The 17,114-nt window shown below is 38.6% G+C and overlaps 1 protein-coding gene across 1 annotated transcript in view; it reads left to right on the top strand.

Moving 5' to 3' along the window:
- The window catches only part of SVEP1 (sushi, von Willebrand factor type A, EGF and pentraxin domain containing 1), a 224,166-nt gene that overhangs the window by 150,489 nt on the left and 56,563 nt on the right, over nt 1–17,114 (top strand). Inside the window, exons 33-36 of the mRNA XM_045373613.3 lie at nt 1,251–1,427; nt 1,683–1,767; nt 2,351–2,542; nt 3,900–4,067. Coding sequence (XP_045229548.2) covers nt 1,251–1,427; nt 1,683–1,767; nt 2,351–2,542; nt 3,900–4,067 — 622 coding nt within the window. The remainder of the gene's footprint in view (nt 1–1,250; nt 1,428–1,682; nt 1,768–2,350; nt 2,543–3,899; nt 4,068–17,114) is intronic.

The following is a 17,114-nucleotide window of genomic DNA, read 5'->3' on the forward strand; positions in this document are numbered from 1 at the left end:
GAGAAACAAAACTGATAGCCGACTATGCTGCTAGAATGTTGAAATGTCTACATAGTACAAGAATAATAGAGTTGATATAGAAATATAATCAGTGACCTCTCTGCCTCAATCAGAGCAAGGAAGATGCTTTATCCCGTCTTCACTATCAATATCTTTCCTCTGCCTCGGTCACACAAAATTGTATCATTGAAAAAAAATAGATATCTTGCCTCCCCAAGACATCTTGCATTACGATATTTTGAAATAGCGTTGATAATACTAGATCATCTCTCAACCCATTGTTGTATTTCTTCATTTGCTGTGAGGAGTAACTCCCAGAAAACAATAAGATGTCTATATAAACACACCATATAAACAGTTCTTTATTTTAGTTATTTCATGTAATATTATATCTGGCAAATTTTTTGATGTCACAAAATAGTTTGAGAGCAGGATTTTAATTCCTGTTTTATAATTTGCTTTATGGATTTTCCATAAGTAACTTTTCTCTGTATGTTAATATCAGGTGATATTCACTATGGAAAACAGTTTAATAAGCATCTTTGGACATACATCTTTGTGCTTACCTCTGGCCGTTTTCCTCAAAATCAGCTCATAATTGCATTTACTTTAAGAATTTATTTAAACTCCTTGACTTTTGTAGCCCAAATGGCCTTTGAAAAGATTGATGCAATATATCTTCCCTTTTTGAGAAATCAACTATTATATTCACTTTTCTTGCTCAACGCTGGCCCAAACCTTGCTTTAGCCTTTTCTCCTTCCTATTATAGCAGTGGTGACTGACCCTGAATCTGTAGATAGGGAGAGCCCAGAGCCCACACTATTTGGGAAGGGAGGCTGGAAACATTCCTAATTCTGCTTTATTCAGCCTTTCCATCAACCTGACACCAAGTCAATTGCTCTGAAAAACGGTATGAAGAGGGAACAGATGAAAGAGGCTAATGCCCTTCTAAGCCACGCCCTAGCACCACCGCTACTTTCCCAATGAGAGCCTACCTTTTCGGGCCAGAAAAATTATGTATATTGTTGTTAGGCATTGCTGTTTCAAATTATTGTTGCTTCAATGCTTATTAAATGTATGTTCTGGTCTAATGTCCAATGTGTCTCTGGGTCCTCATGCATTTCCCTTCACGAGGTTTTCTCTTGTGATTTTAACAGGTCTCTTAACTATAGTGGAATTCTTTTACTGTGAGACTTTGCATGGTTGTGTGAAAGCCACTTATTGTTCCACCAAAACTGTTTGTTTCTAGAACCTATAAAATGTAAGGCTCCAGGAAATCCAGAAAATGGCTACTCCTCAGGTGACATTTATACAGTAGGTGCCGAAGTCACATTTTCATGTCAGGAAGGATACCAGTTGATGGGAGTAACTAAAATCACATGTTTGGAGTCTGGAGAATGGAATCATCTAATACCATATTGTAAAGGTATGTTTAGTAATGTTACCATGTTTATTATGTTTGGCAATCATAGAAAGGTAAGATGTAGACATATAAAGTGTTATATCAATGTTCTTTGTATTTGAACTGAAGTATTAGGCTCATGTTTAAACATGACCCCACACACACTCCAAAAAAAAAAAAAAAAAGAAACAAAAAAAGATCTTGAACTGCCCCTTGAGATTTCAGAGATTTTTGCACAAACAGTCTCAAAAAAGTCACGTTTGTTTTTCCTTCATTAAGCTGTTTCCTGTGGTAAACCGGCTATTCCGGAAAATGGTTGCATTGAGGAGTTAGCATTTACCTTTGGCAGCAAAGTGACATATAGGTAAGTGTCTAATATTAAAACTGTATTATAGAAGATGTTGATGGCATGCTGGTAGTGATATAACACTGAAAGAAAGGGAATGGGAAAATAATTCCAGAGGACATTTTTGAATTAATATGTAATTAATTGAATGATATGTAATGTGAACAAATCTTAATCCAATAATTTAATGGTAGTTATAGCTAGAATCCTTAAATAACCTGACCAATAACCTATCATTACCTCCAGCGCCCCCCTGAGGCACGCTGAGAGTGAATGCTCCTAGCTAATGAATACTCTTGATGTCTCAGAAACAGACCAGACCACACCACTCTCAAGGCAAGGATTCCCTGTTTGTAGTTACTAACCCATGATACAAACTGAAGGCAAGCCAAATTCTTAAATCTATCCTACTTCCCTGTGGGGAAGATATACAGTATTCAATCTTGAAAAAAAATTAATTTAAAAGCATTATTTCAGTAGGAAAAAAATCAACTTTTCCAATATGTATAAATTCTTAATATTTTTTAGAGGTTTCTGGCACAGATAAAAGTATGCAAAATAAAGCAAATTATATCCTGTAATTTTCCTCTATCTTCTTTAGGTGTAATAAAGGATATACTCTGGCTGGTGATAAGGAATCGTCCTGTCTTGCTAACGGTTCTTGGAGTCATTCCTCTCCTGTGTGTGAACCAGTGAAGTGTTCTAGTCCAGAAAACATAAATAATGGAAAATATGTTTTGAGTGGGCTCACCTACCTTTCTACTGCATCATATTCATGCGATACAGGATACAGGTAATGTTTGTAGACACCAACCAAGCTTTCTACAATACTGTATTACTCGCTCCCCATTTTAATTTTTTTGATACATGGTCTCACTGTGTCACTCAGGCTAGAGTGCAGGGGCACAATCTCAGCTCACTGCAATCTCCACCTCCCAGGCTCAAGCGATCCTCCCACTTCAGCCTCCCGAATGCACAGACTACAGGTGTGCATCACTATGCTCAGCTAATTTTTGTATTTTGTAGAGATGGGGGTTTCACCATGTTGCCCAGGCTAGTCTTGAGCTCTTGAGCTCAAGCAGTCCACCTGCCTCAGCCTCCCAAAGTGCTTACAGGTGTGAGCCACCGTGCCTGTATTCTTTACTCAATAGGTTTCATTTATATGTGACTGGCTGACTCTAAAAACAAATCTATAAATATGAGGATGTTCTCAAATCTGTATGCTTCCTGAGGCCTACCTAGCTAATGGTAAATGCCCAAGGAAATATTCAATCTAACTATGACTCTGGGAGTCCTATTTCAATTGCTATAAGCATTCAGACTTCAAAACATGAAAGCAAAAATTTTTTGTGAAACATAAACAAAATACCAAATAAATGCTTTTGTGATGGATTTCTTTATAAACAGCTTACCAAGCTTATACTCAACATTGCATGGAATGTTACGAAAAAGCATGTCAAGATAAGGGGCTAGGTTCTTAATACTGTAGGAGGTGTGTGTGTGTGTGTGTGTGTGTGTTTAAACAGAAGGGACAATGGGGAAAGGCTGTGATCAGAAACATGATCAACAGGATCTGAAGTGGAACAGATCGACTGAACAGAAAGTGGAGTGAATTAAAGCGTGCTATCAGAATCAGGTTGAAAAGAAAGGCAGATAAGCCATGGCATAGGGATGTGAGGTTTCAGTCAAAGGAAGACCAGAGGTCAGAGTCAGGGGCAGCATGGTTCAAATGCCCAGGCTCATGGCCTGGACAGTTCCCTTTGACCTTAGTTGCCCTGATTTCCTGGCTACTTAGGTGAGTGGCTTTCTTCCTGCTGGATTCTAACCAGTCTAATGAACCCCTTCTCATCCAAGTAGTCTGCTCTTCACAGGTCTGGAGTGCCTTACACAACTGCCCATAAGCAGATTCAATATTTTACTATGCACCAAGTGATTATTGTTGTTACATTGTTTTCACCCATTCATTGTTTCAAATGGTATATAACTTGTTTAGATTTCTCTTGCTTTCATATAAAGCAATCTAATATGAAGAAATGCTATTTTTGTGTACTCAAATTCCTCAAATGTCCCTTACTCTGAGTTCTTCCTGTTTTATCTCTATAGCAGCAAATCCATAGCCAATGAAAGAGTAACATCATTCTTTCCTGTAGCTTACAGGGCCCTTCCATTATTGAATGCATGGCTTCTGGCATCTGGGACAGAGCGCCACCTGCCTGTCACCTCGTCTTCTGTGGAGAGCCGCCTGCCATCAAAGATGCTGTCATTACGGGGAGTAACTTCACTTTCAAGAACACCGTCACTTACACTTGCAAAGAAGGGTGAGTAGAGCCTATGAAGGAAAGGATCACTGAGAGCCAGGGAAGTGGATGCTCCCGACTGCAGAGATGGGCTCCATTGGACACGAAATTTAATTTCCTGGCAGCCAAAGACAAAGAGAGCCTTATGTTTTTATTTCCTACTTGCAGAGACAGAGTATATTCTCCTGTGGAAATAATGTTTTCCTGGAATTTGAGTAGTATATCAAATTAGACTCTCAATAATGGACATTGGGCAATGCAGTGAAAAAAAATCTTTATAATTTTTTTTAATTTAACTTTTTTTTTTTTTTTCTTTTTTGAGACAGAGTCTTGCTCTATCACCTTGCCCAGGCTGGAGTGCATTGGTACAAGCTTGGCTAATTGCAGTCTCCACTTCCCAGGCGTAAGCAATTCTCATGCCTCAGCCTCCCAAATAGCTGGGACTACAGGTGCCCACCACCACACCTGGCTACTTTTTGTATTTTAATAGAGACGGGATTTCACCATGTTGCCCAGGCTGGTCTTGAACTCCTGACCTCAGGTGATCCACTCGCCTCAGCCACCCAAAGTGCTGGAATTACAGACATGAGCCACCGTGCCTGGCCTTATATTGTACTATTAAAGATGCAAAAAGTACATTTAAGTGGGCTTTTGTGTATTTATATTCTGCCAAACCAAAGGCAAGACTTAAGTCATAACATAAAGATGACATATCTACAGGGAGGAAAAAAGATAATAAAGTTCAGGTTTTTACATTTCTAATGATCGTATTTAATTCAGAGATAATCTTTGGAAACCAGGAAACAAATTACAAAGGGCTTTCAGACTCATTGTCTCATTTGATCTTCACAAAAGCCCTGTGAGGGACTGAGAAGGGAAAGGCTCCCTTTGGGATGATCAATTTAGGGTCTCAATGGAGCCAATACAGTATGGAGGGGTGACTAAATCTCAGGTCGTCTGAGTTGCATTTCATTGCAATCATTGTTTTTTTCCCTATGCATCCTCAATAAATACTTTGATCAATAGGGCTTTCACACTCCAGGTTTACTACAGTTGTTTTTCACAAGCTGCCACAGCAGAGAAGTTGCCATTATCTGGATTTGTATCTCAACTCTGTTGTTCACTAACTGTGGGGCCTTGGGGAAATAGTGTGACTTCTCTGCCTTGATTGTGCTCCTGCATAAAATGAGTTCATACTTACGGATATTGTGAGAAATAAAATGATATAATACATGGCCTAACTAGAAAAAAAATCAACGAACCCAACAAACTTAGCCATTATTATGATGATTGGTGCAGTTTCTGTATTTTCATGGAAGTTGGATTTTACTTCACGGGAATAGAAAACCATTCCACTAATACGTGACTGCCAGCAGGTGGCAACAATATTTCCTTGCGAAAAGATAGTAAGAGTTAAAGACTTGCATGAATAACTGAAGCCCAAATACTAACATCTTTAAGTGAACAAGGAATCTTTAATATCACAATGTCAGTGAATGGCTTTGGATGGTCCCATCTACCCCGGTGGACTCACTCACATAAGAACTGCCCCTAATGAACTGCATAGGACTATTTAAAATTAGTCATTTAAAATTTGGTGAAATCTTAGCAAATATACATGTTCCAAACAATATCTTGATATTGACTACCGCTGGAGCATTTTCTGATTTAAAAAGTAATGCGTGATCATCATATAAAACTAGAAAATACAAAATCTATACTTAAAAGTCACCCATGATTTTATTACCCAAAGACAAATATTGGTAATATTTTACTTCATTTTTCCTAGATTTCTGTCTTTGCATGTATTTTTGAATATTAAAGATGATGCTACATATACAGATTAATACTTTTTCCTCTTGCCTTCACAAATCATATACATCTGCACAAATTGTTCACTTAGAAGATATAGTAAGAAGAATCTTATGTCTGGCTAATGTTGTTTATCTAAAAGTGATTTATTTGAAGAATCAATTAAGACAATTATGAAAATGATTTAAAAAATCTTTTTATTTGAATAGGATTTTTTGTTTAAAGGAATTCTATGTGAATCATCTCATGTACTTCCTTTTACAAAGATGGAGTGTGGCAGAAGAAATATTATTCCCACTTTATAGCTAAGACACGAAGGTGATGGGTCACATTCTCTCTCTCTCTCTCTCTCTCTCTCTCTCTCTCTCTCTTTAATATACTTTAAGTTCCAGGGTACATGTGCACAAAATACAGATTTGTTACATATATATACATGTGCCATGTTGGTGTGCTGCACCCATTAACTCGTCATTTACATTAGGAATATCTCCTAATGCTATTGCTCCCCTCCTACCCCCACCCCACAACAGGCCCCAGTGTGTGATGTTCCCCATCCTGTGTCCAAGTGTTCTCATTGTTCAATTCCCACCTATGAGTGAAAACATGCAGTGTTTGGTTTTCTGTCCTTGCGATAGTTTGCTCAGAATGGTGGTTTCCAGCTTCATCCATGTCCCTACAAAGGACATGCCCTCATCCTTTTTTATGGCTGCATAATATTCCACCCTAATTGTGATGTTAGGGTGTCAGTTTTAGATCTTACCTGATTTCTCTTGTGGGCATTTAGTGCCCCATTTTCTTAATCCAGTCTGTCATTGATGGACATTTGGGTTGGTTCCAAGTCATTGCTATTGTGAATAGTGCCGCAATAAACATATGTGTGCATGTGTCTTTATAGCAGCATGATTTATAATCCTTTTGGCATATACCCAGTAATGAGATGTCTGGGTCAAATGCTATTTCTAGTTCTAGATCCTTGAGGAATCACCACACTGTTTTCCACAATGATTGAACTAGTTTACAGTCCCACCAACAATGTAAAAGTGTTCCTATTTCTCCACATCCTCTCCAACACCTGTTGTTTCCTGACTTTTTCATGATAGCCATTCCAACTGCTGTGAGATGGTATCTCATTGTGGTTTTGATTTGCATTTCTCTGATGGCGAGTGATGATGAGCATTTTTTCATGTGTCTGTTGGCTGCATAAATGTCTTCTTTTGAGAAGTGTCTCTTCCTATTCTTTGCTGACTTTTTGGGGTTGTTTGATTTTTTCTTGTAAATTTAAGTTCTTTGTAGATTCTGGATATTAGCCCTTTGTCAGATGGGTAGATTGCAAAAATTTTCTCTCATTCTGTAGGTTGCCTGTTCACTCTGATGGTAGTTTCTTTTGCTGTGCAGAAGCTCTTTAGTTTAATTAGAACCCATTTGTTAATTTTGGCTTTTGTTGCCATTGCTTTTGTTGTTTTAGACATGAAGTCCTTGCCCATGCCTATGTCCCAAATGATATTGCCTAAGTTTTCTTCTAGGGTTTTTATGGTTTTAGGTCTAACATTTAAGTCTTTAATCCATCTTGAATTAATTTTTGTATAAGGTGTAAGGAAGGGATCCAGTTTCAGCTTTCTACATATGGCTCCCAGTTTTCCCAGCACCATTTATTAAATAGGGAATCCTTTAGCCATTCCTTGTTTTTGTCAGGTTTGTCAACAATCAGATGGTTGTAGATGTGTGGTATTATTTCTGAGGTCTCTGTTCTGTTCCATTGGTCTATATCTCTGTTTTGGTACCAGTACCATGCTGTTTTGGTTACTGTAGCCTTGTAGTATAGTTTGAAGTCAGGCAGAGTGATGCCTCCAGCTTTGTTCTTTTGACTTAGGATTGTCTTACCAATGTGGGCTCTTTTTTGGCTCCATATGAACTTTAAAGCACTTTTTTCCAATTCTGTGAAGAAAGTCATTGGTAGCTTGATGGGGGATGGCATTGAATCTATAAAGTACCTTGGGCAGTATGGCCATTTTCAGGATATTGATTCTTCCTATCCATGAGCATGGAATATTCTTCCATTTGTTTGTGTCCTCTATTATTTCGTTGAGCAGTGGTTTGTAGTTCTCCTTGAAGAGGTCCTTCACATCCCTTGTAAGTTGGATTCCTAGGTATTTTATTCTCTTTGAAGCTATTGTGAATGGGAGTTCATTCAGGATTTTGCTCTCTGTCTGTTACTGGTGTATAGGAATGCTTGTGATTTTTGCACATTGATTTTGTATCCTGAGACTTTGCTGAAGTTGCTTATCAGCTTAAGGAGATTTTGGACTGAGACAATGGGGTTTTCTAAATATACAATCATGTCATCTGCAGACAGGGACAATTTGTCTTCTTCTTTTCCTCATTGAATACCTTTTATTTCTTTCTCCTGCCTGATTGCCCTGGCCAGAACTTCCAACACTATATTGAATAGGAGTGGTAAGAGAGGGCATTCCTGTCTTGTGCCAGTTTTCAGAGGGAATGCTTCCAGTTTTTGCCCATTCAGTATGATATTGGCTGTGGGTTTGTCATAAATAGCTCTTATTATTTTGAGATACGTTCCATCAATACCTAGCTTATTGAGAGTTTTTAGCATAAAGGGGTGTTGAATTTTATTGAAGGCCTTTTCTGCATCTATTGAGATAATCATGTGGTTTTTGTCTTTGGTTCTGTTTAGGTGATGGATTACATTTATTGATTTGCATATGTTGAACCAGCCTTGCATCCCAGGGATGAAGCCCACTTGATCATGGTGGATAAGCTTTTTGATATGCTGCTGGATTCGGTTTCCCAGTATTTTATTGAGGATTTTTGCATCGATGTTCATCAGGGATGTTGCTCTAAAATTCTCTTTTTTTGTTGTGTCTCTGCCAGGCTTTGGTATCAGGATGATGCTGGCCTCATAAAATGAGTTAGGGAGGATTCCCTCTTTTTCTATTGTTGGGAATAGTTTCAGAAGGAATGGTATCAGCTCCTCTTTATACCTCTGGTAGAATTTGGCTGTGAATCTGTCTGCTCCTGGGTTTTTTTGTTTTTTGTTTTTTGTTTTTTTTTTTTTGCTCAGTAGGCCATTAATTACTGCCTCAATTTCAGAGCCTGTTATTGGTCTATTCAGGGATTCAACTTCTTCCTGGTTTAGACTTGGGAGGGTGTATGTGTCCAGGAATTTATCCATTTCTTCTAGATTTTCTAGTTTATTTTTGTAGAAGTGTTTATAGTATTCTCTGATGGTAGTTTGTATTTCTGTGGGATTGATTGTAATATCCCCTTTGTCATTTTTTATTGCATCTATTTGATTCTTCTCTCTTTTCTTCTTTATTAGTCTTCCTGGCCATCTGTCAATTTTGTTGATCTTTTCAAAAAACCAGCTCCTGGATTCACTGATTTTTTTAAGGGTTTTTTATGTCTCTATCTCCATCAGTTCTACTCTGATCTTCGTTATTTCTTGCCTTCTGCTAGATTTTGAATGTGTTTGCTCTTCCCTAGTTTTTTAACTGTGATGTTAGGGTGTCAGTTTTAGATCTTACCTGATTTCTCTTGTGGGCATTTAGTGAGATAAATTTCCCTCTACACACTGCTTTAAATGTGTCCCAGAGATTCTGGTATGTTGTGTCTTTGTTCTCATTGGTTTCAAAGAACATCTTTATTTCTGCCTTCATTTCGTTGTGTACCCAGTAGTCATTCAGGAGCAGGTTGTTGAGCTTCCATGTAGTTGAGCGGTTTTGAGTGAGTTTCTTAATCCTGAATTCCAGTTTGATTGTACTGTGGTCTGAGAGACAGTTTGTTATAATTTCTGTTCTTTTACATTTGCTGAGGAGTGCTTTACTTCCAACTATGTGGTCAATTTTGGACTAAGTGCAATGTAGTACTGAGAAGAATGTATATTCTGTTGATTTGGGTTGGAGAGTTCTATAGATGTCTATTAGGTCCACTTGGTGTAGAGCTGAGTTCAATTCTTGGATATCCTTGTTAACTTTCTGTCTCGTTGATCTGTCTAATGCTGACAGTGGGGTGTTAAAGTCTCTATTATTATTGTGTGGGAGTCTAAGTCTCTTTGTAAGTCTCTAAGCACTTGCTTTATGAATCCGGGTGCTCCTGTATTGGGTGCATATATATTTATGAATTGTTGAATTGATCCCTTTACCATTATGTAATGGCCTTCTTTGTCTCTTTTGATCTTTGATGGTTTAAAGTCTGTTTTAATCAGAGACTAGGATTGCAACCCCTGCTTTTTTTTTTGTTTTCCATTTGCTTGGTAGATCTTCCTCCATCCTTTCTTTTTTTTTTTTTTTTTTTTTTTTTTTTTTTTTTTTTTTTTGAGCCTATGTATGTCTCTGCGTGTGAGATGGGTCTCCTGAATACAGCACACTGATGGGTCTTGACTCTTTATCCAATTTGCCAGTTTGTGTCTTTTAATTGGCACATTTAGCCCATTTATATTTAAGGTTAATATTGTTATGTGTGAATTTGAGCCTATCATTTTGATGTTAGCTGATTATTTTGCTTGTTAGTTGATGCAGTTTCTTCCTAGCATCAATGGTCTTTACAATTTGGCATGTTTTAGCAGTGGCTACTACCGGTTTTTCCTTTCCATGTTTAGTGCTTCCTTCAGGAGCTCTTGTAAGGCAGGCCTGGTAGTGACAAAATCTCTCAGCCTTTGTTTGTCTGTAAAGGATTTTATTTCTGCTTCACTTATGAAGCTTAATTTGGCTGGATATGAAATTCTGGGTGAAAATTCTTTTCTTTAAGAATGTTGAATATTGGCCCCCACTCTCTTCTGGCTTGGAGAGCTTCTGCCGAGAGATCTGCTGTTAGTCTGACGGGCTTCCCTTTGTGGGTAACCTGACCTTTCTCTCTGGCTGCCCTTAAGATTTTTTCCTTCATTTGAACCTTGGTGAATCTGACAATTATGTGTCTTGGAGTTGCTCTTCTCGAGGAGTATCTTTGTGGCATTCTCTGTATTTCCTGAATTTGAATGTTGGCCTGCCTTGCCAGGTTGGGGAAGTTCTCCTGGATAATATCCTGCAGAGTGTTTTCCAACTTGGTTCCATTCTCCCCATGACTTTGAAGTACACCAATTAGACATAGATTTGGTCCTTTCACATAGTCCCATATTTCTTGGAGACTTTGTTCATTTCTTTTTACTCTTTTTTCTCTAAACTTCTCTTATTGCTTCATTTCATTCATTTGATCTTCAATCACTGATACCCTTTCTTCCACTTGATTGAATCAGCTACTGAAGCTTGTGCATTTGTCATGTAGTTCTCATGCCAGGGTTTTAAGCTCCATCATGTCATTTTAGGTCTTCTCTATGCTGTTTATTCTAGTTAGCCATTCGTCTAATCTTTTTTCAAGGTTTTTAGCTTCTTTGCAATGGGTTCGAGCATCCTCCTTTAGCTCAGAGAAGTTCGTTATTACCGATTGTCTGAAGTCTTCTTCTCTCAACTTATCAAAGTCATTCTCCATCCAGCTTTGTACTGTTGCTAGCGAGGAGCTGTGTTCCTTGGGAGGGGAAGAGATGCTCAGATTTTTAGAATTTTCATCTTTTCTGCTGTGGTTTCTCCCCATCTTTGTGGTTTTATCTACCTTTGGTCTTTGATCATAGTGACATACAGATGGGGTTTTGGTGTGGATGTGCTTTCTGTTTGTTTGTTTTCCTTCTAACAGTGAGGACCCTCAGCTGCAGGTCTGTTGGAGTTTGCTGGAGGTCCACTCCAGACACTGTTTGCCTGGGTATCACTAGCGGAGGCTGCAGAATAGCAAATATTGCAGAACGGTAAATGTTGCTGCCTGATCCTTCCCTCTGGAAGCTTCGTCTCAGAGGGGCACCTGGTTGTATGAGGTGTCAGTTGGCCCCTACTGGGAGGTGTCTCCCAGTTAGGCTACTCAGGGGTCAGGGACCCACTTGAGGAGGCAGTCTGTCCATTCTCAGATCTCAAACTCCATGCTGGGAGAGCCACTCCTCTCTTCAAAGCTGTCAGACAGGGATGTTTAAGTCTGCAGAGGTTTCTGCTGCCTTTTGTTCAGCTATGCCCTGTCCCCAGAGGTGGAGTCTACAGAGGCAGGCAGTCTTCCTTGAGCTGTGATGGGCTCCACCCAGTTTGAGCTTCCTGATCGCTTTGTGTACCTCCTCAAGCTTCAGCAATGGCAGGTGCCTGTCCCCCAACCTCGCTGCCACCTTGCAGTTCAATCTCAGACTGCTGTGCTAGCAGTGAGCGAGGCTCCGTGGGTGTGGGACCCTCCCAGCCAGGCGTGGGATATAATCTCCTGGTGTGCCGTTTGCTAAGACCATTGGAAAAGCACAGTATTAGGGTGGGAGTGTCCCAATTTTCGAGGTACAGTCTGTCACAGCTTCCCTTGGCTAGAAAAGGGAATTCCCCAACCCCTTGCACTTCCCAGGTGAGGTGATGCCCTGCCCTGCTTTGGCTCACAATCCGTGGACAAACCCCAGTGAGATGAACCTGGTACCTCAGTTGGAAATGCAGAAATCACCCATCTTCTGCATCGCTCACACTGAGAGCTGTAGACTGGAGCTGTTCCTATTTGGCCGTCTTGGAACCACTCCGGGTCACATTCTCTTACAGGCCTGTTTGTTCTATGCGAGTTCATAGTCTGCAGAACCTTTTTCTGTCATTGAAAAGATGGAATCAAATCTGCCCATCTAAATTATGTAATTGTTAAAGGGTATGAGACCATTTTTATAAAACTGTGTTTTATATATATATGAAGTATGATGTAAATATGGCTTTATTATTGTTTTCTGTGTCATTATTAGCATATAAAGTGATGAGATTTCAATAATATATGGGGAAGCTATCTGAGCTAGCTAATCAAATTAATATGAAGTACACATAGTCAGAAATTACTACCACATGTCATCTTTTTCTGAAAGGAAAAAAAGTCAATAACTATTAGGAGACAGTTTCATTTTTCTGAAATTAAAACTTTTGATGAGAAGAAAAATGATGCCTCTTTAATATGCATTTTGCCCTTTTTGGGGTGCTCTGAAAGTGGCCAGACTGGAAGGAAAGCCTCTGTCTTGTTCACATCTTCTGGTCAAATTTTTAACAAAACATTTGAAATATATAGAAATGCAAAAATAAGGCTGGACACAGTGGCTCATGCCTGTAATCCCAACACTTTGGGAGGCCAAGGCAGGTGGATCACTTGAGGTCAGGAATTCAAGACCAGCCTGACCAACATGGTGAAATCCTGTCTCCACTAGAAAGACAAAATTAGCTGGGTGTGGTGGTGCATGCATGTAATCCCAGCTACTTGGGAGGCTGAGGCAGGAGAATTGCTTGAACCTGGGAGGTGGAGGTTGCAGTTAGCTGAGATCACACCATTGCATTCCAGCCTAGGCAACAAGAATAAAACTGTCTAAAAACAAAACAAAAATGCAAAAAATAAAATTCTCTCTATTTAAAATTGCCCATGTATCCACTGCTGAGATAAAAGTGCATATTAAATTCTTGTCATCATTACCTTAGATCTCTATTTATAAAAGAAACAAAATATTACAAATATAATTAGAAGCCATTCCCATCACTCTTCTGCGCTTCTCAAAGTAACAAATGTGGATATTTGTCTTTATTAAATACATATTCCCCCATAAACAAATATCCTATTGATTCATGTATTTTAATTTTTGCATATATTACTTCATATTCTAAACATCCTTTTGAAGCTTTGATTTTCACTTAATCTTATCTTTTTTTACATTTATCCCTCTCAATACATGTAAATCAACTGAATTTATTTTCACTGATACATAGTATTTTCTTGTGAGAACGAGCTGTCTCTAAACTACCATCTACCTTACTGGTAGAGGGTTAATTTATTTACTTTGTTTGAATACAAGTACCGAAGTAAATATTCTTGTATATGTTTCCTGGCGCACATATAAAAGAATATCTCTGACCTAGACACGAAGAGTTGGAATTCTCCAGTCATGGAAGATGCACATTTTTAACTTTACAGGATAGTACCAAATGCTCCCAGAAGTGACCATACCAGTTAACACTCTAAAAAGTAATGTGTGCGAGAGCTTCCCTAGCTCCACATCTTTGCCTACAATGGTGTTTATCACAGTTGATTCTTCTTTCCAATTTCATCATTCTTTAAGGTTGTTCCATTGTTTCTTCCCAAAAATTACTTTAACACTATAAACACTTCTCAAATTATAAATTAACTGGGTATACAACCTTCCAAAAGGTTATTGAAAGTGCATGTTTCTTATTCTAGGAATGAAGTTTTTGTGTCTCTTTCCCATTTTGTTTTTCATATTGACTTATATTTTCAGGAAACCAATCCCTTTTTTATTACATGAGTTGCAGAGATATTCTCCTTATCTGTGGCTTCCTTTTCGCTCTATGGTGTCTTTTGTCATGGAATTTTTTTATTTTAATAAGCCAATTTATCAGTTGTTTCCTTTAGAATCCTTTAGGGTTTTTTGTCAGGTTTAAGACATTTTTCCATACCCTAAGATCATAATATTTCTGCGTTCTTCCTGAACAAATTGAAGATTTTAGAAAGCATTAACTTCTATGAGCACTCCCATCTTAAATGTCTTATCACTATCTACATTTTATTTCCCTTTTATCTTACAGCTTTCCAAATCACTTTTTATTATTTATTTATTTATTTATTTACTTTTAATATTATTATACCTTAAGTTCTGGGGTACATGTGCACAATGTGCAGGTTTGTTACCTGTGTATACATGTGCCATGTTGGTGTGCTGTACCCATTAAATCGTCATTTATATTAGGTATATCTCCTAATGCAATCCCTCGCCCTGTCCCCTCCCCACAATAGGGCCTGGTGTGTGATGTTCCCCTTCCTGTGTCCAAGTGATCTCATTGTTCAATTCCGACCTATGAGAGAGAATATGTGGTGTTTGGTTTTCTGTTCTTGCAATAGTTTGCTGAGAATGATGGTCTCCAGATGCATCCAAGTCCCTACAAAGGACACAGACTCATCCTTTTTTATGGCTGCATAGTATTCCATGGTGTATATGTGCCACACTGTCTTAATCCAGTCTGTCACTGATGGACATTTGGGTTGATGCTAACTCTTTGCTTGTGTGCTGCAATAAACATATGTGTGCATGTGTCTTTATATCCACATGATTTATAATCCTTTGGGTATATACGCAGTAATGGGATGGCTGGGTCAAATGGTATTTCTAGTTCTAGATCCTTGAGGAATCACCACACTGTTTTCCACAATGGTTGAACTAGTTTACACTCCCACCAACAGTGTAAAAATGTTCCTATTTCTCCATATCCTCTCCAGCACATGTTGTTTCCTGATTTTTTAATGATTGCCATTCTAAGTGGTGTGAGATGGTATCTCATTGTGGTTTTGATTTGCATTTCTCTGATGGCCAGTGATGATGAGCATTTTTTCATGTGTCTGTTGGCTGTATGAATGTCTTCTTTTGAGAAGTGTCTGTTCATATCCTATGCCCACTTTTTGATGGGGTTGTTTGCTTTTTTTTTTGGTAAATTTGTTTGAGTTCTTTGTAGGTTCTGGATATTAGCCCTTTGTCAGATGAGTAGATTGCAAACATTTTCTCCCATTCTGTAGGTTGCCTGTTCACTCTGATGGTAGTTTCTTTTGCTGTGCAGAAGCTCTTTGGTTTAATTAGATCCCATTTGTCAATTTTGGCTTTTGCTGCTGTTGCTTTTGGTGTTTTAGACATGAAGTCCTTGCCCATGCCTATGTCCTGAATGGTACTACCTAGGTTTTCTTCTAGGGTTTTTATGGTATTAGGTCTAACATTTAAGTCTCTAATCCATCTTGAATTAATTTTCGTATAAGGAGTAAGGAAAGGATCCAGTTTCAGCTTTCTCCTTATGGCTAGCCAATTTTCCCAGCACCATTTATTAAATAGGGAATCCTTTGCCCATTTCTTGTTTGTCTCAGGTTTGTCAAAGATCAGATGGCTGTAGATGTGTGGTATTATTTCTGAGGGCTCTGTTCTGTTCCATTGGTCTATATCTCTGTTTTGGTACCAGTACCATGCTGTTTTGGTTACTGTAGCCTTGTAGTATAGTTTGAAATCAGGTAGAGTGATGCCTCCAGCTTTGTTCTTTTGACTTAGGATTGTCTTGGCAATGAGGGCTCTTTTTTGGTTCCATATGAACTTTAAAGCAGTTTTTTGCAATTCTGTGAAGAAAGTCATTGGTAGCTTAATGGGGATGGCATTGAATCTATAAATTACCTTGGGCAGTATGGCCATTTTCATCATATTGATTCTTCCTATCCATGAGCATGGAATATTCTTCCATTTGGTTGTGTCCTCGTTTATTTCACTGAGCAGTGGTTTGTAATTCTCCTGGAAGAGGTCCTTTACATCCCTTGTAAGTTGGATTCCAAGGTGTTTTATTCTCTTTGAAGCTATTGTGAATGGGAGTTCATTCCTGATTTGGCTCTCTGTTTGTCTGTTACTGGTGTGTAAGAATGCTTGTGATTTTTGCACATTGATTTTGTATCCTGAGACTTTGCTGAAGTTGCTAATCAGCTTAAGGAGATTTGGGGCTGAGACAATGGGGTTTTCTAAATATACAATCATGTCATCTGCAAAGAGGGACAATTTGACTTCTTCTTTTCCTAACTGAATACCCTTGATTTCTTTCTCTTGCCTGATTGCCCTAGCCAGAACTTCCAACACTATGTTGAATAGGAGTGGTGAAAGAAGGCATCCCTGTCATGTGCCAGTTTTCAAAGGGAATGCTTCCAGTTTTTTCCCCATTCAGAATATTGCCTCTGGGTTTGTCATAAATAGCTCCTATTATTTTGAGATATGTTCCATCAATACCGAATTTATTGAGAGTTTTTAGCTAAAGGGCTGTAGAATTCTGTCAAAGGCCTTTTCTGCATCTATTGAGATAATCATGTGGTTTTTGCCTTTGGTTCTGTTTATATGCTGGATTATGTTTATTGATTTGGGTATGTTGAACCAGCCTTGCATCCCAGGGATGAAGCCCACTTGATCATGGTGGATAAGCTTTTTGATGTGCTGCTGGATTTGGTTTGCCAGTATTTTATTGAGGACTTTTGCATCGGTGTTCATCAGGGATGTTGGTCTATTTTGTTGTATCTCTGTCAGGCTTTGGTATCAGGATGATGCTGGCCTCATAAAATGAGTTAGGGAGGATTCCCTCTTTTTCTATTGATTGGAATAGTTTCAGAAAGAATGGTACCAAATCCTCCTTGTACCTCTGGTAGAATTCG

Source organism: Macaca fascicularis, chromosome 15 (genome assembly GCF_037993035.2).
Source record: "Macaca fascicularis isolate 582-1 chromosome 15, T2T-MFA8v1.1".
Taxonomy (NCBI): Eukaryota; Metazoa; Chordata; class Mammalia; order Primates; family Cercopithecidae; genus Macaca; species Macaca fascicularis.